This window comes from Periplaneta americana, chromosome 13 (genome assembly GCF_040183065.1).
Source record: "Periplaneta americana isolate PAMFEO1 chromosome 13, P.americana_PAMFEO1_priV1, whole genome shotgun sequence".
Taxonomy (NCBI): Eukaryota; Metazoa; Arthropoda; class Insecta; order Blattodea; family Blattidae; genus Periplaneta; species Periplaneta americana.
In genome coordinates this window covers 2,544,468-2,567,723 of record NC_091129.1, presented here as the reverse complement: position 1 = coordinate 2,567,723, position 23,256 = coordinate 2,544,468, and the positions used below count along the sequence as shown (strand labels likewise).

Genomic DNA, 23,256 nt, shown 5'->3' with positions numbered 1-23,256 from the left:
AAATTAAACATAACCGTAACATAAACACAGAAGTTTGCGCCCAGGCTACCAAATGGGATCATTCACAATGATTCACATAGGCATTGACATAAACATTACCGTAAGACGTTAACATGAAAGTTTGCAAACTCCAAACTTTCATGCTTATGCTTATGTGATTTGCAAACAGAACACAATCGTGGAGTGCTGAAGTATACGACAGAATATGAGGAAATGGCGTCGTTGTTATGTTTCCATGGTTACCAAGTATGTTTGCTATTATGTTTATGTTCCCATCGTGAATGATGGTATGACTTCTTGATTTTACCGTAACGTTTATATTCTTAAGTTCGCTTACTTTATGTTCAATTTTCATTGTGAATGAGCCTTTGATTTTCCAAAGTCATATTACATCAATGGAGACAGAGGGTGGTTGTCACGTGAATCTCAAGACAACTCACTGGACAAATACTTGTAGCATGTAGTCAGTTTGCTTGTGTTTCCTGAACACTTACACTAGGCAGTAGAATCGTTGTTTTCAGCCACACATGACTCCTTACTAGTTTAACTGGAAGACTGCCCCATTCCAAGCAGGGTCACAGGTCTGCTGTATGCATACTACTAAATTGCACAGGAACCAACAATAATTTTTACTTCCAGATTGGCCTGTCAATACATTGTATATAGGTGACAATACATTACAGTCTGCCTTATTTCAAATATATTCTGATGTCACTTTCCACAGGTCGTAATTGGATCCCTCGTCTGCCAGTCTTTGAAATTTATTAAACAATTTTTTCTCACAAATTTCAACTAGTCCTTCATTAGGTGGTGCTTAAAATTAATTGGTTTTAAAAGGATAGCTGGACGCTGTTTAATGTAGAATGAAACTGTAATATTCTCTAGCCCAGCATTTCTCAAACTATGGTCCACGGACCACCTGTGGTCCTCGAAGTCTGCCCTTGTGGTCCTTCAAAAAGGACAGAAGAAAAAATAAAATTCAAACGAATTGCGTATCACATTATAGCCGAAAATCTCAGAGTTTGTAAATGACACATGGCAATCGCCTTTCACTTGTCCTCCCAGTACTGGCATTTTATGAAATTTATTTACCCTACCCGTCTATCGACTTCGCACTCTACTCTCAGCAACAAAAGTGGGATTTAAAGCACTATGAACGTGGTGTTTCTCGCCATCTTTTCCCTGCACATCTGGCGCCACCTCTGTAACCCAGCCATGGACCATCCGAATTCATAACAGAGGACCGAACCTTTTCATGTATTTATGACTTTCTTAATAGTTTTGCCGACACCCAGTCTGTACATTGAAATGGGCACGTACTGTACGTCGTACACCAATAATACAACGTGCAAAATTGCATATTTACTTGTTGAAAACCGGGCATGTTTCTGCATTAATTTGTTTTATTTCTGTTTTTCCAGATGACGATATAAGAAATTTTCTTCTGTTAACATTTACTTAATTAGTTAATATTAATATAAAGTTAATTTAATTAAATTTAATTTAATTAATTATTTCTACATTAAAATATAAGTATACTGATATTAAAATATTCTACAAAAATGATAAATTTGCTTTCGAAGGGAACAAGTGTAAGGTGGTCCGCGGAACTGTTCTGACTTAAAAAAGTGGTCCCCACTTCAAAAAAGTTTGAGAAACGGTGCTCTAGCCAAAATTATCTACTGAATTACTCTGACAAAAAAAAAAAAAAATTGTGTATAAAAATTTCCCGATTGTATAGTGTCAAGACATATGCACGTCAAGAAAATATCTATGAAATATCAATTGTTAGGCTTCAAATAATAAAACCACTTATAATTTGTGACGTTCTACAAGGATGGATAGTTCTTTCCAAATTAATTGCCATTTAATATTAATATTAGCTGCCGTATCCTTAGTCATGAAAATAAAGAGGCAAACTGGAATTGAGAATATTAGTCGTGAACTCGCAATGGAGATCTGCCCCTAATATCTGAAGTGTCTCCATTTTTAACATTTTTGACGTAATTTTCAATGTCATAGGCCTAAACTCACTACAACTAAATATTCAGTGCAGAAATTACCTGCAAAGTTGTTTAACTTCGCTTGACCTAATCTGATATAGACTCCATGCATTAAACAAACGGCAAAATAATAATCCGAAGCACGACAGCCCATGAAGGACCATGACTGACCATGCATTTTTTATCCCTACTTTGCTGCATAACTCGGAAATAAAGCAACAGCTGAAAAAGTGTCGATGTTTTAATGTTATTTGTGCCTCTACATAACTTACTTACTTACTTACTTACTTACTGGCTTTTAAGGAACCCAGAGGTTCATTGCCGCCCTCACATAAGCCCGCCATTGGTCCCTATCCTGTGCAAGATTAATCCAGTCTCTATCATCATATCCCACCTCCCTCAAATCCATTTTAATATCTTCCCATCTACGTCTCGGCCTCCCCAAAGGTCTTTTCCCCTCTGCCTCCCAACTAACACTCTATATGCATTTCTGGATTCGCCCATACGTGCTACATGCCCTGCCCATCTCAAATGTCTGGATTTTATGTTCCTAATTATGTCAGGTGAAGGATACAATGCGTGCAGCTCTGCGTTGTGTAGCTTTCTCCATTCTCCTGTAACTTCACCCCTTTTAGCCCTAAATATTTTCCTAAGAACCTTATTCTCAAAAACCCTCAATCTCTGTTCCTCTCTCAAAGTGAGAGTGCAAGTTTCACAACCATAAAGAACAACCGGTAATATAACTGTTTTATAAATTCTAACTTTCAGATTTTTTGACAGCCGACTAGATGATAAAAGCTTCTCAACCGAATAATAACAGGCATTTCCCATATTTATTCTGCGTTTAATTTCCTCCCGAGTGTCATTTATATTTGTTACTGTTGCTCCAAGATATTTCAATTTTTCCACCTCTTCGAAGGATAAATCTCCAACTTTTATAGTTCCATTTCGTACAATATTCTGATCACGAGACATAATCATATACTTAGTCTTTTCCGGATTTACTTCCAACCCTATCTCTTTACTTGCTTCAAGTAGAATTTCCGCGTTTTCCCTAATCGTTTGAGAATTTTCTCCTAACATTTTCACGTCATCCGCATAGACAAGCAGCTGATGTAACCCGTTCAATTCCAAACCCTCTCTGTTATCCTGGACTTTCCTAATAGCATACTCTAGAGCAAAGTTAAAAAGTAAAGGTGATAGTGCATCTCCTTGCTTTAGCCCGCAGTGAATTGGAAAAGCATCAGATATAAACTGGCCTATACAAACTCTGCTGTAAGTTTCACTAAGACACATTTTAATTAATCGAACTAGTTTCTTGGGAATACCAAATTGAATAAGAATATCATATAAAACTTCCCTCTTAACCGAGTCATACGCCTTTTTGAAATCTATGAATAACTGATGTACTGTATCCTTATACTCCCATTTTTTCTCCAATATCTGTCGAATACAAAAAATATGATCAATAGTCGATCTATTACGCCTGAAACCACACTGATGATCCGCAATACGTTACATGCACGAAGTATTTACATGTGCTCATGTTGTTTAGCATAGGAAGGTAATTTATTGCATCCTAACTTCGAAACTAAAGATTTTTAGGAAAAGTCTAGACCATTGTAGTCTTATTTTACATTACATTACATTACACCCACAAAGTATTTGCATGTGCTTATGAAACACTCTGTTTATTTCTGGTTTGGAAACATTACCTTCTACGCTTGTGCTTAATGTTGAAGTTGATCTCCAAGTACTACATGTATTACTTTACTTTTCAATAAATCAATCTCTTAACAACAGATCATTGTCATTCTTCTAGCAGGTACCATGCTAGAAGAATCTTATTCAGACGCTTGTAATGCCCCATTTTGATTCTTGCGATTTCTTGCTAACTAATGTAAGTTCACTCTTAGCTGAGAGACTACAACGTGTTCATAATGTGTGCATACGATTCATCTGCAATACTCGTAAATTTGACTATATAACACCTTCCCTCCAGTTACTTTCATGGGTGCGTCTGAAGGAACGAAGAACAATACATTCACTGTCTCTTCTGTTTAGAATCATGCATACTTCTACTCCGAATCATCTGTTATCGCGCTTTCAATTTCTTACAACTCTTCGAAACCGACATCAAGCACTTCTTTCTATCCCTCATCATAGAACGTCTTTATACTCATCTTCCTATACTGTAGAAATACCTCGTCTCTGGAATTCGTTACCTAATGACGTCAGGGACTGCCGGACTTTATCACATTTCAAAATTAAATTGGAAAATTTTGTCTTAGTTAATGTTTTTAGGTATTGCTAGAAATATTGATTTGTGTGTGTTTTTTTTTTTTTCTTTTTTAATCTAGATTAAAACTGCAAGTTTCTTGTTTATGTTAGTTAATTAGTTAGGATACAATTAATTAAGATACTTAATCACTTATTTAAAGTTTGTGTGACTGCAACCTGTGTATATTTTTGTGTGGCTTTACTTTGTTTATAGTGTATTTTTTTCTGTTTATTTCTATTATTGTATTTGTATTCCTGGTGTTGTGGAAGAGAAGGCCTGATGGCCTTAACTACACCAGAATAAATAAATAAATAAATAAATGCTAGCCATTGAACCAGAGGTTCGTGGATTCAAAACTGAGTGGGGGCAATAAAATGTTAAGCATGGCTTGCTTTGGGAAGGAAGTATGAAATGCAAAAGAGCCCTGTCCTGGCCATTTCTCACCCTCTTGGAGTTTCACACTGAATAGAAATACTTCTAGATACTGTTCCTTATACACAATCAGATCCTCTCTTATAGCATAGATTTGTTTTCTTTCCCTGGAAAAACAATCCATATTTTCTTGAAAGATTTTCTAATTTCCTCCTGTAATAATTGTCAGTTGTCTCAAAAATGGTAGTAATATTTTGTTCTTTTTATTTTAACAGGAATTTAAGTTGCAAAAAATGAGATCTCTGCTCAACACTGAACTTGGTTTTGAAGCATACGAACTATTTTCATTCCTGTACTCAGATGGAAGTACTTCCGACGTACCAAGACATGTCAGATCCAGGTGCAGCAGCGGATACACGCGGTCTACAGGTACGAACTTGCATCATAAATGCAATGTATGCTAAGATGTACAAAATAAAAAGCAGACTTCCTGTATTCCTCAATCTGTACTCTGGAGTGCTGGAGGTTCTGGTCCATATTGTGTTCTAAAACGACGCTTAACAAATGTAACAGACTCTTAACTTGGCTAACCACGACCTTCTCCTGCGGTGTTGATATGGTTACCAGCTGGTTCATGTGCTTGAGTAGGGTGTGGATAAAACTTCCAGAGATTCTCTGTAATATCACAAATTTTGCGTTTTTCTCTAGCTACAACATTAGTGCTTGTAGTCCATTATAAACACTTGGCATGGCACTTGCGTTAAATTGGCTTGTCGTCTGCACTTGTTTAGATTGTAAAATGTTGTTCAAATAATTAATGATAGTATCTTTCAGTCCGGGTGCTGAACGATCACACTTTAACATACCAAACTGAAACAATGCTTATGTGGTGGAGTTTGGTGATATGCACAGTGTTGACAAATATTATTAAGAAACAAAGCATCTTTGAACTCACACAACAGTATTTTCTTAACATGTTCTCAAATGAGACTTCTGAACTTGTGCACATTGTGTTTCAGATATTTTATTTCTGCTTCAGGTTTTCCTACGATTTTTTTCATTACAGAGTCATACATTGCTAAAAGTCTAATCAAAAACAGCAAGTTTCCTCTGCTATGTTTCCATCTCCAGTGTGTTTGGTGTTACTCTAAATGCAAAATCGTGTTGAGGGAAGTAAAGGGACTTTGTTATTAAATGATGAAAGAGTTTCCTGCAAAAGTTTTCCTCTTTTCTCACTTGGGATTGTCAGAATGGGACTGATTCTCTGGCATGGCCACAGGTGCTTAGGAAAACATTTGGGGTTAAGAGGGATGAAGTTACAGGAGAATGGAGAAAGTTACACAACACAGAACTGCACGCATTGTATTCACCTGACATAATTAGGAACATTAAATCCAGACATTTGAGATGGCAGGGCATGTAGCACGTATGGGCGAATCCAGAAATGCATATAGAGTGTTAGTTGGGAGGCCGGAGGGAAAAAGACCTTTGGGGAGGCCGAGACGTAGATGGGAAGATAATATTAAAATGGATTTGAGGGAGGTGGGATATGATGATAGAGACTGGATTGTTCTTGCTCAGGATAGGGACCGATGGCGGGCTTATGTGAGGGCGGCAATGAACCTTTGGGTTCCTTAAAAGCCAGTAAGTAAGTAAGTAAGTACATTATCTTTTCTAGGAATGATAGACAGTACATGACACTAGGTGTAGCTTTGATAATTCGTGCGTATTTATTTTCTTACTCATACTCTTCTCCAGCCATTTATACCATCAATCCAACCATAAGAACTCAATCCTCACTTTGCAGTGAATTAGGTGCAAAATAAAGGTCCTTTCCCTAGTCGTAGGAACCGGGAACTTATGTAACAGGAGAGCGGTCATTTTTGTGTCTAAGGCTGTACATTATTTTTATATTTTATTCATATGTACACCAATGAGGGTCTCCTATGACCATAGTCAACCCAATATGAGCAAATGCTGGGTAATTTTCGGTGTTGGACCCTAAACTCATTTCACCAGCATTATCACCTTCATCTCATTCAGATGCTAAATAACCTGAGATGTTAATAAAGCGTCGTAAAATAACTTATGACCATAGTAGCCTTTCATATATATTAGAATCAAATCCCTCTCTTCTATAAGTGATTTGGAAGGTTATGAGTATACATAATAAATGTGGCCAGATTGAGATGGGCAGAGCAAGTAACCAATTTGGATGACAATCAACTTACTCAGAAAGTATTATTTAGTTGCAAATCAAGATTTCAGGTATAACTCCCTGTAAAGTTGATTTGAATAATTTCGAGGGAAAAATTGTTCCGGAGCCGGGACCTTTGGTTTAACGTACCAATGCTCTACCACTGAGCTACCCGGGAACTCTAACCGACACCGATCCAATTTTTCCCTCTATATCCACAGACCTCAAAGTGGGCTGACAACCGTCAAGCAACCAACTTCGAGTGCACACTAACTCTGTATGACTTAAATTGTGGTTTTCTGTTAACGAACAGTGACGTGTATTATGCAAATCAAGATTTCAGGTATGACTCCCTGTAAAGTTGATTTGAATAATTTCGAGGAAAAAATTGTTCCGGAGCCGGGTATCGAACCCGGGACCTTTGGTTTAACGTACCAACGCTCTTTAGTTACCCTGAAGGACAGAGAGGACATGGACAGCCCAAATGGATATGGATTGAAGGAGTCGAAGATGTGAGGATAGTATGTTATCAAAACTGAATAAGACTGGTCAAAGATAGTAATCGATGGCGATCCTTAGAAAGGCTCAGGCCCAATCTGACTGTAGCAACACAGATCAACACCTATAGATGGATTATGAGCTTGTTGAAAAATTATTGTAAGCTACTGTAATTCGTATGCATGCAACAATTAAAAAGAAATATGGTTGGGTAGTCATTTAGCCAGTTTAGAGAATATAATGAAAAAGGATGAAAAGTTTGCAAATTGATGAGAACTAGTAGCTTATAATTAATAAATCTGTGCTTCAGTGGCTGGCCATGATAATATCTTTGAAAAATATTGGAGTGCAAGAGGTCAAATGACTTTATTGTCAAACGCCTGGCATTAGAAAACAACAACAACAACATTATTTTTATTTAAAAATAAAATTCAGATTGGCACTAAACAATTCTTTCAGGTTATGTTGAATAATAAGTTGCTTGTGTTTATTTCAGAATCGTTGTTATCTGAACTGGATGTTGCCGGCTTTGAGGATGATCTTAATCTTTCTCTGACCAACAGTCGGAAAAAGTGGAGGAAACATAAACCTTGTGCCGCAGTGCAGGAACCAGACGGTTGCAAGAACAGCCATTCTTTGACAGCAGAATATATTCAGGTATGCCGGTTTGAAGTCTTGATTGATTTAAGTACCAGTAGTTCATATTAAGGATACTGAAAGATTGAAATATGCTGTGTTCCAATCAGATCCTTATTAACTTATGATGATAGTGTAGAGATCTCGGTAGGTATTTTAAAATACGAAAGTGGGACATGTACTGGATCAGTGTTTCTTTTAATTCATAGTGTCCCAAATTGATATATACACATTTTGAAACACTATTTCTCAGCAACGAGATGAGACAGAAATACGATTTATGCGGTTTTGTATTCCTTAACCCCCTTTCACTACAGTACACTCCCAATAACGACTTACAACAGAGCGACATACCAACTGGATTGTTGCTAATGGAATATCATTACAGGCATGTTCAATCTGAACTCTCAGTTCCTCCAGTGTTTGTGGCGTACACTGTGTCCTTTAGAGCTCCCCATAGGTAGAAGTCTGGAGGGGTTAAATCCTGAGATCGAGGCAGGAACTCTGAAGCACTTCCTCTCCGATTGAGTGTGTGATCGAGAAAATTCCTCACATTGACATGAACGTGAGCTGGAGTCCCGTCTTGTTGAAAGTAAAACCCATTTTCATACTCAAAGAGGTCATTAAGACGTGGAATCGTGGTTACCAACATTTGCAGGTACATCTCACCCGTGACAGTCCCTTTGAAGAAGTACGGCCCAATTATTCCTCTGGAAGACAGACCACACCATACGGTTACTCCTGCAAGATTGACAGCCTTTTGTTGAAAGATGTGTGGGCTTTCGTTAGCCCAGTACACACAATTGTGCCATTAAATTTAAATGTGGCTTCATCTGACCAAACAATTAAGTCTTGAAAATCTTCCCTTTCATCACACATGTTCAAGAACTACTCACAAAATTTCAATCGCCTGTCTGGGTCGTCCTCATTTAGTGCGTGGACAAGTCTCGGAATGTAAGGCTTCCATTTTTAAGCTCGCAAAATTCGATGAACACTGGATTTGCTGATACCAATCTCACGAGAACATTGCCTCATTGACTTCTTTGGGGATTGTGCAAAAGCCTGCATGACTGCATCAACACTCTAGTTATCGGTGGAACTTCTCTTTCTTCCGCACCGCCTTTCAACACATCTTGCACCGTTCCGTCGACTTCAGACTTGTCTCGGAATCTTGTGATAGTTAACATTGTTGGTGGTTGTGTTCCAAATTTAACCCTTCAACGTCGTTGAACCTCAACAACATTCTCCACTTTCCAATAAAATTTCAGTACCTTCCTCAAACGATAATCACACCGCCATGTTTGTTTATAAACAGATGAACATGTTTCCATGCTTTCTACTGCCTTCTGAATCATAAACCGCGAAAATCGTGTTTATATCTCATTTCTTTGCTGTGAAATAGTATTTCGAAGAGTGTAATTATACATCAGTTTGGGACACTCCGTACAAATAGAATCTTACCTTCGGAATATGTATTATATGACTTTCTCGTGTTAAATTCTGTCGTACCTGGTTTACATGTTTCGACCTATTATTGGTCTTCTTCAGAACTGGTCGTTGCTAGTCTTGGCACCTCTTGTTTTGTTTCCTGTGGGGGTGTGTTTGTGTAGTGTAATGTGGAGTCAAGGATAGTAGCATAGTGCATATACTGCACACATTTAAATCCGAGCACAGGGAATTTAAATTTAAATTCTAGTCCATTTCATTAAGTGGTCAAGTGTCTAATTATAGCCATTCACTTTCTATGACTAGTAGGTAATGACTGCTAGATCCTTACACAACCTTTACAGACTTGTGTCTTTAGGGGTGTCATTAGATGTTAAAGTTTTGCAGCATCTTTGAGCTTTAACTTTTGTTAGTACTTTTTACCCTATGTATTTGTTTGTTTGTTTTCACAATATTCTTTCAACTCGATACTTTCTTTAGTATTTTCCATTATTGTTTTCCTGATGCGAGCCTTTCTCCCTCTCCTTTCTCTTCCTTTCCATTTTTCTTAAATATAGAATTTTGTTTTTATCTATTTCTGCATTCTAATAATGCTTGCATTTGAATTCATCTAATACAAAACAAATATAACCTTGTAAGCTTGCATGTCTATAAGTAGTGATCCCGTCTGTTATTTTTGTGTCCCATCCAAGTTGTTCCATAAAAATATCAAAACCGTGTGGTTTTAAATAAATTTTTAACATATTCTAGTATAGTATTGGATTGAGGTTAGCTTGAAAGAACAGTAAACATATTTCCAAGACTTATTTACCATTACTGAATTTTTTCTCCCATTGCTTGTTATGAGTGGGACAAACATAATCTGCTTTCAAAGTATGTTCACTTTAACAAAGTTCAGCAGCATTGCAGCATCAGTGAGTCCGCAATAGCAATGCATGGGAAGATATCAGAAGATGTCAGCTGTTGAAGTGTTGTGAGGACCAAGGTTTATCAACGTTAAAAATTATATTTTCGATGTTAATGTTTCACATTTCTGATAATCCTACTTGTCTGTGGTGTAATAATCATGATGAAGATCTGAAACATATTCTTCTATACTGTCCATCCATAAACCATAAAAGAAGTAAATTAAAATCATCAGTACAAGTTGCAAAGACACAGCCCTGCAGTATATATTGACTACACCCCAACTCTGGCTACTAGCAACAGGCATCTATAATGAACACCGATCAAAATACCTCTCATTTCTCGTGAAAAACAACAAGTGAATAGATTACACTGGACTTTATGATGTCAGCAAACAGCTGGATACATTAAGAAGATTGATGAAATAATACATTCTATGTTGCAATAAAAATTATGGCAAAAAAATACTCTATGCTTTCATTTCATAATTAGGCTATCATGATTACATGAATTAAAAATTAAGTCTTGGCTTTATTTTTTGTGTCATGTCTGCTTTTTCATGCAGTGTCTGTGGTAATAATAGGGTGTTCATGTGTTTAAGCATTGTTTTATTTATATTTCTTGATTTGTATTCTGTTACAGTTAGATGAAGCACTTAAAAGCAGAGATGGAGTACCGAAAGAAAATGTTATAGTTGAAGATGAAGAACTGACTACCAATGATAAAAAGGATGCCATTGATTCCAGATCTATCTGCAGTTCCCGTACTCTGGTCCTTGATCCTCCGAAAACAGGTAATCTTCATGAACAGAGGTTATCTCCTGTCTTCAGTTAACTGATCTACATAAAGATTAATTTTTTGGTCCTGCAAAATTACTGTATCTGTTACGGTTAACATTGGTTATTAATGGAGGAGAATTGTATTGTATTGTATTGTATTGTATTTATTAACATTCCATGGTATTGATACATTGCTTCACAGCTAGAATATGGAACAAGTCAAAAAACTTAATACTATTATAAAGTCTTAATTTATAGTCACAGTCTAGATGAAATATATACAGACGAGATTTACAATATAGTCTACTAGTACAACACAAAGTTTTATTATCAATTTCATGAAGCGTTATTGAATGTCATGAATTCACCTACAGAATAGAAGGCGTGAGAAATTAGGTACTTCTTTAATTTGGTCCTAAATAATCTTATGTTTTGAGTTTCATTTTTTATATCGATAGAGAGGCTATTAAAAATTGTTACTGCCATATAACGCACTCCTTTTTGATAGCACAGTAGACTTGCCGATGGAGTATGAAAGTCATTTTTTTGACTTGTATTTATGCTATGAACTGTTGAATTAGTTACAAAGTTTTCACGATTACATACGAGGAAGATTATTAATTAAAACATATACTGACAAGCCATGGGCATTATTTGTAGTTTTTTTTTAAGTAGTCCTACATGATTCCCTAGATTTGGCACCTACTATTATTCTAATTATTCTTTTTTTTAATAGAAATATACTGTTACTATCTGTGGAATTTCCCCAGAATATTATTCCAAAACTCATTACTGAGTGGAGATATGCAAAGTATATCGTTGTTAAGGTATTGATATTTACTATCTTTTGCATAGATCTAATAGCAAAACAAGCTGAATTTAATTTGGGGGTAATTTCTTTAATATGATTTTTCCAATTTAGCACATTATCGATTTTTAAGCCAAGAAATTTGGTTGTTGTTGTTTCTAATAAGGGATCTATTGCATTAGAAATTTGCGACATTGAATTTGGACAGGATTTAAATTGAATTATGTTAGTTTTGTTACAATTTAATACCACTGGTACTGTTGAAGACTCACTCTTTCAAATAAACTTGTGATAAATGGATTGATTTTTATCATTTATATTTAATTTTTGTTCTTAATTCAAGGATTATATGACACATGTGGAAATTTGTATTGTTTGTAGAAAAAATTAACAGTATAAATTCTGTTCATGCTCTGTTCTGTACGCCATCTTCTGCTTTGTGAACACAATTCTTTCCAGGCCATTGTCAAGTTAAGGTTTCCTAATCTAAAAATAATATTTTATTATATTATTACAGTTAAGACAAAGGTTTTCATAATATATATGGTTATGACATCCATAAACATCTCACAAACTTTTCAACAACATCCCTGAGCTAGAGGAAACTTGTGTCAATCCGATTTATTAAGCAGTCAGGTCTCAAGGACTTAAATACTCGTTTTAAAAGTAGGAATAAAAAGAGAGATTACTTGAAGGAAAAACTGAATGACGTAGAAACAAATAGTAACAATAAAAACATTAGAGATTTATATAAGGGTATAAAGGAATTTAAGAAGGATATCAGGCAAAGGTAAACATGATCAAGGATGAGAATGGTGACTTGTTTGCAGAATTTTATTCAATTCTGAACAGATGGAAAAACTATTTTGGGCAACTACTAAATATACATAGGCCAAATAGAAATGATCAGGGTGAAATTTAAATACATACTTCTGAACCATTTATACCGGAACCGACACTTTCTGAAGTCAAAATTGCAATAGAAATCTGAAAAAGTACAAGTCTCCAGGTATTGATCAAATTCCAGCAGAATTAATACAAGAGGGTGAAAACACATTATCTAGCGAAATTTATAAGCTTGTACTTGCTATTTGGGAAAAGGAAATTGTACCAGAACAATGGAAGGAGTCCTTATTGTCCAATTCAGAAAGAACTAAGTAAACTAAAGGAACTCCAAAAGGAAATAACATTTCAATGGATACCTAGTCATTGTGGTATACCTGGAAACGAGAAAGTCGATAATATTGCAAAACAGGCAACATATTTGCAACCAAGACCTCTTCAAGTGATATCTCTATCCAATGCTTTTGCTTCAGTAAAGTTTCATTTTACAAACCTATGGATCAACAATTGGCTGTCTTCTGACAAAGGAAAAATTTTACAGTCTGTACAAAAGAAACCAAATGACCTGGAAATGTACAAAAACTTGCCAAGACATGTTCAAACATTTTTAACAAGCGCCATAACAGGTCACATTGTCACTCAATTGTACCTACACCGATTTCACCTTTCTGATAATCCTACTTGTCTGTGGTGTAATAGTCATGATGAAGATCTGGAACACATTCTTCTATACTGTCCATCCATAAACCACAAAAGAAGTAAATTAAAATCATCAGTACCAGTTGCAGAAGACGCAGCCCTGCAGTATATATTGACTACACCCCAACTCTGGCTACTATAGTCCCGTCACTCTAATTTCCGGCAGCCAATCGTGTTGCAGGTCGGCTACATTTAAACGTGTGTGTGTCTTGTGATTCGCTTATGAAGACGTTATTCATTTCTTAAGGCTCGATAAATACTTAATATAATCGCCCGCCATTTTGGCTCTTTCGTTGGCGTTCGCAGAAAGCACACGAGGACGTTATTTGCTGCTCAATTATTTGCTCAATTACAGTGCTTTTGATTTATTATCATAGGAGCTACGACATGATAATGTTTAACGGTGTGGCAAATAGATTCCTCATATGGTAGCTCGGCAACGAAAGAACAAAAATGGCGAACGATACTACCTACCTAGACTTTATAGAGCCTTCACTTTCTAAGACGTAAGCGAAGAGGAGGAGTCACGCCGGGAATAACAGCGTTGCGACTATAGCAACAGGCATCTACAATGAACACCGATCAAAATACCCCTCATTTCTCGTGAAAAACAACAACTGAATAGACTATAGTGGACTTCATGTTGTCAGCAAACAGCTGGATACATTAAGAAGATTGATTAATTGTACCTATCTTGAGGACGGGAGAAAAGACTAACTGCAGGAACTTTCGAGGAATATAATTTTTGTTGACATTGTACAAAATTAATTATAATATTCTAATGATTCTGTATACTGCGTATACATAGCAGACTAATGAAAACAGATAATCAGAACTATTACATTATGGTTCCTTTTGGGAAATGAAACTATAGTAGTTTTCTTGACAGGAATACTACAGAATTATTTGCTTACGAAAATGAGAACTTTTTGTTGGTCTGTCACTGACTACTGACAAACCTTCTTGGACAGTCGGCTTCAGGCTTTTTAGCTGTGCATATTGCAACGCAAGAGTTGCTTGTATATTCTATGCACACAAGTCAGCCTATGTTGAGCTTGAAGTAAGAACATCCTGTGAGTCACTGGCTTGGCTGGCCCCGCCTGTAGTCCTGCGTCTTCCAATCGCACATTATATCATTTCTTATACTATTTTATTTTTTCAGTACTTTGAGCAGTGTGTTAGACATGACAGTTTTTGTATCAAGTGCTGAATCATGTCGTTCACAGACTTGGCTAAACTGAACACAGTGAAGAGCACTGCCACCCTGAATCCTCTAGGGACGAACGCCTTGAGCAGTCGACAGCATGTTTTTTGCTCCAAAACCGCCTTGAACTTTGAGACTTGCAGCTACTGTTTCGAAAGGTAAGTAAATGTTACTATTCTTCTCCTAGGAATTGATTGCATTACACTTCAATATAGATTTTTCAAAACAGCTCGAGTCAACTGTTCTTTCCAAATATTCACTCGTTTCCATAGTGATGTGATGTTCTTTTTTCATATGAACAGCCAACTGAATCTCCTATAGGCGTTTTAATCATATTAAATTCTTCTTTCAGCTTTTATTCACTGCATTAAATTTATTTTATGGTTATACTAGATTAGACAAGAAGAAAAATTTAGATATTTTGAAAGAATTAAATATTGACCCAATTTTAGAGAAAATTTAAAATTATAGACAGAAATGGAAATCTCATATACTCAGGATGCCTACAACAAGGATACTATACCAAGCACTAAATTACCGCCCTTTAGGAACAAGATCTTTGGACCGCTCACTGAAACAATGGAGTGAGACCTAACAAGCCACCAGGCTTAATATGTGATAGGAAGAAGAAGAAATTTATTTTACTTATGTATGTCATTTTAAATGTGTTTATATTGTCAGTAGAGGATAAGGATTTTAATCCACAACAGCAGAGCTCAGTGTGGGTGTAATATTCTCTGTGTGTTCTCCAGTTCAAGAGAATATCCAATTCCAAACCAAGAAACTTTGTGCTTGTAGAGAGTTTGAGACCAGTTCCAGTTAATCTAATATTGAAGGAAAACTGAACCTTGTTTTGTGTACAGAATTCAGTTACATTGCTTTCACCAACATAAAGTGCTAGCTTATGTATATTAAACTAAGCATTCATTAGCTTGAACACTGTACTAGAAGTGTTATTAAAAATTGATCAAAGTACAAACAGTAAATAACCTAAAATTGATCCCTGAAGAACTACATGCTTAATATACAGGGTTAGTTAAAAGTCCGGCACCACCTAAATAACTTTTGAAGCATACGGTTCAGTGACATGAAACTTTGTATGTGAGGATAACCATATACTAAGAACTCAATAATGGTATTACCGAGTTTTTCCTACTTCCGGTTTAACCGGAAGTAACTCCAACTCTCTTGTTTTAAATGGAACACCCAATATATTATCACAGTCTACTACATACAGTCGCGAAGCTCAATATGTAGTAAAAATGCAAACCTGGGTAGTTGCCCACCACTAGGATCGCTACTATCGCCTCATCATCGCAGATCTCTCTCCTAGCAGCCGACAAAATATCTTACACTTTCGTTGTCGTGTTCTTTTGGAAAAATTAACACCTTCCTTCCATTATTGAAATATTAAATGCATAAAGTTAATTTATTATTTTAATGAAGTATATTAAATTCCACCATAAACTCGAAGATACCTGCAAGAAATAAGTTAATATAATTTTTGTTTGTGCAAAACGAACTGAAATTTACTATAACAGCTTCACTCATTCTAGATTATAGCGATAATTAACTATGAAACCAATAAATATTAATTTGCATTTCCCTTTACAACAACAATAATGGAAATATGAATTAATGGAGTAACTTACGTGTACCGGTACTTGTAGTGTAGGCTTACGTAGTTAACAAAGTGGGATGAGGTTAAGCAATAATAATCACACCAGAATTGGAAATAAAACGTGATCAATACATTTTATTGTAACATACTTTTTCTACGTCTCTAGTTAAAGCAACAAATAAAAATAACAACAAAATTAACAGCTATAATTAAAAACATATCCTTTGAAGAAAAATTTAGGCCTAAGCAATAGTAATCCCACCAGAATTGAAAATAAAACGTGATCAGTAAATTTCATTAAAACAAACTTAATTTTTCTACGTCTTAAGTAAAATAACACATAAAAATAATAACAAAATTAATAGCTACAATTAAAAATATATCCTCTGAAAAAAAAGTAGACCTAACCTTTATTTCTCTGGAAATTTAGCAGCCTAAGTGACAGAACTTTAACCGGTATCTAATGTCCTTTCGGTTAGACTGAAACATTTCATTGTGAAATTTAAGGATATAATGTATTCTAACAGTCACAAAGAACTTCAAATTAACAGTTTTGTTTCTGCACAGCATTCTTGTGGAAACCCAGGAACCTTTCTGAATCTTTCGGAAATCGGACAAAGGATAACTCTGGCCTCTTTCTCTTACTGTTGCTACAATTTATAGCACTACAAACGTCTCCTCCTTGTCCCATATTATTATTCCAATTATTATATTTTATCCATTAACATTTTCATTACAACCAATAACGAACATTTCACAAGCATCAATGTGAAATACGCAATGAGCTAGCACTCGATAAAAATACGACACAGTCCAAAGTCGACCATGGACAGTCTATTGTTTCTAGTTGCTAACCGCTTGGAGCGCTTTATCACGAGATTTGCAAAAAAACACCTCAAGCTTCGCGACTGTATATAGTAGACTGTGATATTATTTTATTTTTGAATAGTACTCATTAAGAGCTTTTCAAAAAGTACCCACACTTGATACTTCTGTACAAATTCAGTGTTGCTAAGTCAAGAAAACAGAAAAGTGTATCGAATATTAAAATAATAAAATACTCCTCCTTAACAAAAACAAAACAAAGCTAGCTCACCTTCTAAATTATGTGTTCAAATTGGTAGCCCTCAGCTGCTTTACAATGTGTCACTCGAACATAGAAACCATTTAAGGAATGATTTAACCAGGCTTTAGGAATATCTTGCACCACTTCCATTTTTATTTAACATCACTGAATTTGTACAGAAGTATCGAGTGTGGGTACTTTTGAAAAGCTCGGTTCTTGGGCCATTACTTTTTACGCTTTATATAAACGACGTAACAAAGATCTTAAAATATTCAAAACACCACCTATACGCTGACGACTTACAACTTTACATTCATTCCCGAACTTGTACAATCAATGACTCTGTGACCAGAATTAATGAAGATCTAGCATCTGTAGCTCAATGGGCGCAAAAATTTGGACTCAGACTAAACCCAGACAAATCACAAGCTATAATAATGGGCCATCAACGAGCATTAAACAAAATAGATCTAGCCACTGTATCAAATACAAAAATAAATAATACTACAATTACATATAGTAAGACAGTAAAAAATTTAGGGGTATATTTAGATTCAAATTTAAATTTTCAAAGTCAAGTGACCTACATATGTAAGAAAACTTTTTCCATAATTCATTCCCTCAAACACTTAACCAATGTTTTACCTCTCAGCCTTACAAAGAACCTGATCCAAACTTTAGTGATGCCCCACTTCGATTATTGCGATTCTTTATTCACGAACTAAATACTGATCTTGCCCATAGACTACAGCTTGTTCACAATATCTGCGTTCGTTTCGTTTGTAACATTAGAAAATTCGATCATGTAACACCGTCACTAGAATTGTTGTCTTGGAGTCCACTTAAAGAAAGAAGATTCTTCAACTCTCTCTTATTACTATTTAAAATCATCCACACCTCCACACCCTCTTACCTAGCATCTCGTTTTGTTTACCTTTCACTACATCGAACCCGGAACATGTACCTTCTCTCTATTCCTCTGCACAGAACATCCTTCTACTCATCATCTTTCAGCATATCTATTCCACGCCTCTGGAATTCTCTCCCTGACCACGTCAGAGACTGTCGGACAATATCAAAATTCAAATTTAAATTAAAAAATCACATTCTAGTTCGTGGAATTGTTTGTTGAACACATGTCGGGTTGCGCAACTTCACCTTAACCCATGACATATAGTAAATATTGTAACTATGCTGTTGTAAAATTGAAAATTAATATGTAATGTATTTATTATTATTATTGTTATTATTATTATTATTATTATTATTATTATTATTATTATTATTATTATTATTGTCAGTTATCAATATCGTCATTGCTATCCCTGTTTTCTTTCTTTTCGTTGTATTAGCTCGATGAGAGCTCTATAATGTACTTTTGACTCTGTTGACCCTCTATAGGGCTTTAACTTAATTTGTATCATTTTCATCAGTGTTTGTATTTCTTTTTTGTATTTATATGTGCTATCTGGTAGGATGGAAGAGAAGGCCTTATGGCCTTAATCCTGTCAGATTAAATAAATTATTATTATTAAAATTATTATTATTAATGAGCTTTATTCAAAAATAAAAAAAAAATATATTGGGTATTCCATTTAAAATAAGAGAGTTGGAGTTACTTCCGGTTAAACCGGAAGTAGAAAAAGCTGGGTAATACCATTATCGAGTTCTTAGTATATGGTTATCCTCACATACCAAGTTTCATGTCATTGAACCACATGTTTCAAAAGTTATTTAGGTGATGCGGGACTTTTAACTAACCCTGTATAAATAAATAGTGACTCACTTTGTAACTAGTTGAGGTATTTCAACTTGTCATTTTCTATTTGTTAAGTAGCTAATATGCAAACCAACTTAAGGTTCCATCTTTAATACCATAAACCTTTACTTTGTTTGTAAATATATTATGATTTATGCAGTCAAATGCGTTAGTGAAATCATAAAATATTTCTCCAACATGCAATTTCGAATTTAAAGACTATAGTACTTTATGAAACAACCTAAAAGCTTCATTCTCTATTGGTTTTTTGTTTTCTAAATCAAACTACTCTAAAACTAGTATATTAAGTAATAATACAGTAATATAATCGATAATGATTAACTTTTCCAAACACTTTTATTTTACAAAATAATTGGCTGTTAAAGCTGTTTTCGAAACTGCGTTTTTCCTTTCTTTTATTTTTTAAGGGTAAAATTTGGGAAGATGTTGATAAGATGTGAGGACTGTCGCGCGCTGTGTCACCCGAAATGCAAGGATAAAGTGCCTCTTCCGTGTGTGCCAGTAGGACACAACATGCGCCCCCGTGGACACGTGATGGGCGTCTTATCTGATTACGCACCACCGACGTCGCCAATGGTGCCATCCCTCATTGTTCACTGTGTCAATGAAGTGGATCTTCGTGGGCTGAACGAAGTTGGAATCTACAGGATTTCTGGATCAGAAAGAGAAGTGAAGGAACTCAAGGTAACGCAATGGCATGGTTGCATTTTGAAAGTGTCATTCCTTTTTCTTATTATTACTTATTAAAACACATTTGTACTTATAGAACAGTGAAATTGTTAGTCATTGAAATATTTACACGTTTGCTATGTGGTAATAGTTTGTTCATAAATTTTCAAAAGTTAATTTCATGCTTATAGAATTTTACCAGCATTCATCACGTCCTTATGTTGGGGAAAAACATGTTTATTCAGGAAAAGTTTGCATTCATTGCTAGTATAATCTGGATCAGCTTACTTCACACCCTAAGGGTGAAACCTAACCATTTTTCCCCCATTACTAAATATGCTAGTGGATTGTGGTGATTTTCTAGTTTGCAGGTTGAATTTTCTTTTGCCAACTTCGTTTCGAATTTCGATACTGACAAATACTACAATTGGTAGTGATTTTGTAACTGGTATGTTGGCAGCTGAGACAAATATCGGCAATATTTGTCGGCACTGCAGTTCCATGAAATTGAAATTGTACTAGATTTCTGAGCCTGTTACTGGAAGCTAGTAAAATTTGAACATACTAATAATTAATTAATATCAGCATTAATATTAATACATAATAGTTATTTAATGTGTTATAATTCAAGCTATAGTCAGGTAAATTTTCGGAGTTAGTACTAATAATTTCATGTGGTCAAACAAAATACATTTTTAGGTTAGGTCTGTCAGTCTGCCTGAGTCAATTGTTTAGTCAAACCAATGAATTTCAAATAATTGATTAAATGGCGATCTTACTCGTGTTAATTATGTAAGCCACACATGCTTACACAATTAACACGAGTAAGATCGCCATTTAATCAATTATTTATATTCAAGTGTTAAAAGTAGTGTACGAAAGATTCAACATGGACAATGAATTTCGTATTTGCAGACAAAATACTTGACATTTTGTTCCCTTTCTCGTATACAAAAATATGTTACAAATTATTGAATTATTTAGAATAATCTTCCAACATAAAGTACGGTAAGTAAATAAGTCATTTAGTAAGAAGGATCGTGTGATAACTGGTAATAGTTGGCAACACTGACAAGACGGCAATATTTGCTGTTTAGGAACTGTTCTTATGTGACCCTCACTATAGACTGAAATTATACAAAATAACTGAAACACCGATACTAAAAACAACAAAAATTTCAATGAATTCAGTGGCGAATCCTTATCAATATGAAAGATATACTGCTCTTTATGCAAGCCTAGTAGTTTCTTGATAGTCTACATTAGGTTTCTAAGCATTTGCGGGTAATTCTGAGTATTAACCAAGCTTACTGAAAGGACAGTTCCATTCAGTAAGATTTCTTCAGGAATAACTGCAGAATAGCTTTTCTGTCAACATCTTCGGCAAGGGATGTATTGTGAGGGATTTAACTCTCTTTTATGAGAAAAAGCATTCATCAGAAGCTGTAGTTGAATATGCAGTTAAATTGAGACATGCTTAATTTGTGAATTTGAGTCATATGTTTTCAAAAGTTTTAAGCAAAGAATATATGACTGATTGATTATCTTATGGTCACGAGCATTAAGTAGACCTACAATGTATATGGACAGTGTCAAGACAAAATCACAAATTAAAAACAAATATCGACATTAGAATCTAGAAACTGAGTCGCATCATTATGATACAACTTACAAATGGCTTTTAGAGAACCTGGAGATTCATTGCCGCCCTCACATAAGCCAGTCATCGGTTCCTATCCTGTCCAAGATTAATCCAGTCTCTACCATCATATTCCACCTTCCTCAAATCCATTTTAATATTATCCTCTCATCTATGTCTCGGCCTCTTCAAAGATTTTTTCCCTCCGACCTCCCAATTAACAGTCTATATGCATTTCTCGATTCCCCCATTCATTCATTCATTCATTCATTTTATTCCATAGATCTTACATGAGCAATGAAGCTTTAAGATGTGGAACAAGTAAAAATTTTACAATATTACAATTACAATTTTTACAAATTTTTACAGTTTTACAATTTATTAATTTTCTACAATTTTTACAATTTTGTGCAATTTTTTACAATATTTTGGCAAGATGTAGTGAGATGAGGTGAGGTCCGAGGATTCGCCAAAAGATTACCTGGCATTTGCCTTTTGGTTGGGGAAAACCTCGGAAAAACCCAACCAGGTAATCAAATCAAAGGGGTTGATGCCGAGGACTCGCCATAGACCATCCGGCTTCAGTCCCACGGCTGGGGAAAACCTCGGAAGAAACCAAAGACCAAAGGGGGATCCAACCCAGGCCCAAACGCAGCTCCGGATCAGCAGTCCAGTGAGTCTGCCGACTGAGCTACATCGATGGCTCTACTAAAAGTATACAATACATAGCCAATCAGGTTATTAAATTTACAAACGCAAACGATCATTCATCAGTTGAGCTATATGTATAATACAAAAGAATTAAGTTAATTAAATTTAAGGCATAAACAATTCAATCAGTTGTGGTATACAGAAATTGATAATACATATCATGCAAACTACTTTAAATTACAAACACAAACAATTTATCAATAGAGCTATACAGATTACTATTCAATTTAAAGTATATACAATTCATCGGCCAAAACTATACAAACATATACAATACAAAGTAAGCAGATTGCTACATGTCCTGCCCATCTCAAACGTCTGGATTTAATGTTCGTAATTATGTCAATGAAAAACACAATGTGTGCAGTTCTGTGTTGTGTAACTTTCTCCATTTTCCTGTAACTTCATCCCTCTTAGCCCCAAATATTTTCCTAAGCACCTTATTCTCAAACAAAGGGTGTCTGTTCCTCTCTCAAAGTGAGAGTCCAAGATTTACAACCATACAGAACAACCGGTAATATAATATGGATTATTAATTAATCATGGAGACAATGCAGTCTTAAATCTTAAAAATGTACAGTTAAAGTCTGTTGTGGTAATTTATTAAACAGCATAGTATAGCGAGCGCCAGTAATTTTAACGTGTGATATTATTACAATGGAAAGCTTAGATGCGAATCTTGTTCAGCAGAAGGCCTGAACAACATTTTTGTACTTTGTGCAGGAAAAATTTCTGCGTGGCAATGGAGCTCCCAGTCTGTCAGGTTTGGATATCCATACAGTGTGCTGCACAGTTAAGGACTTCCTACGTTCGTTAAAAGAGCCTTTGGTGACGAATTTACTGTGGCATGATTTTGTGATAGCTGCCAGCATTTCTGATCCAGAATTCAGCAGAGCTCTGATGTACCAGGCCATTTCTCAGCTCCCCCAGCCGAACAGGGATACACTTGCATTTCTGATCATGCATTTGCAAAGGTAAGTTGAAGCAGTAATTAGGAGAGGGAGAGACCGATTTATTAGCGAAGTGGTATCTCCATATTTTTGTTACATGTATTCGCGGGGATGTTCTGGCGACTTCGTTAGAATTAGCTTCCCACAC

The 23,256-nt window shown here is 35.4% G+C and overlaps 1 protein-coding gene across 1 annotated transcript in view; it reads left to right on the top strand.

Moving 5' to 3' along the window:
- Positions 1-23,256, top strand: part of LOC138711682 (rac GTPase-activating protein 1-like) — a 41,113-nt gene that overhangs the window by 3,899 nt on the left and 13,958 nt on the right. Inside the window, exons 3-8 of the mRNA XM_069842811.1 lie at positions 4,932-5,085; positions 7,848-8,008; positions 10,982-11,132; positions 14,695-14,830; positions 19,547-19,823; positions 22,882-23,132. Coding sequence (XP_069698912.1) covers positions 4,932-5,085; positions 7,848-8,008; positions 10,982-11,132; positions 14,695-14,830; positions 19,547-19,823; positions 22,882-23,132 — 1,130 coding nt within the window. The remainder of the gene's footprint in view (positions 1-4,931; positions 5,086-7,847; positions 8,009-10,981; positions 11,133-14,694; positions 14,831-19,546; positions 19,824-22,881; positions 23,133-23,256) is intronic.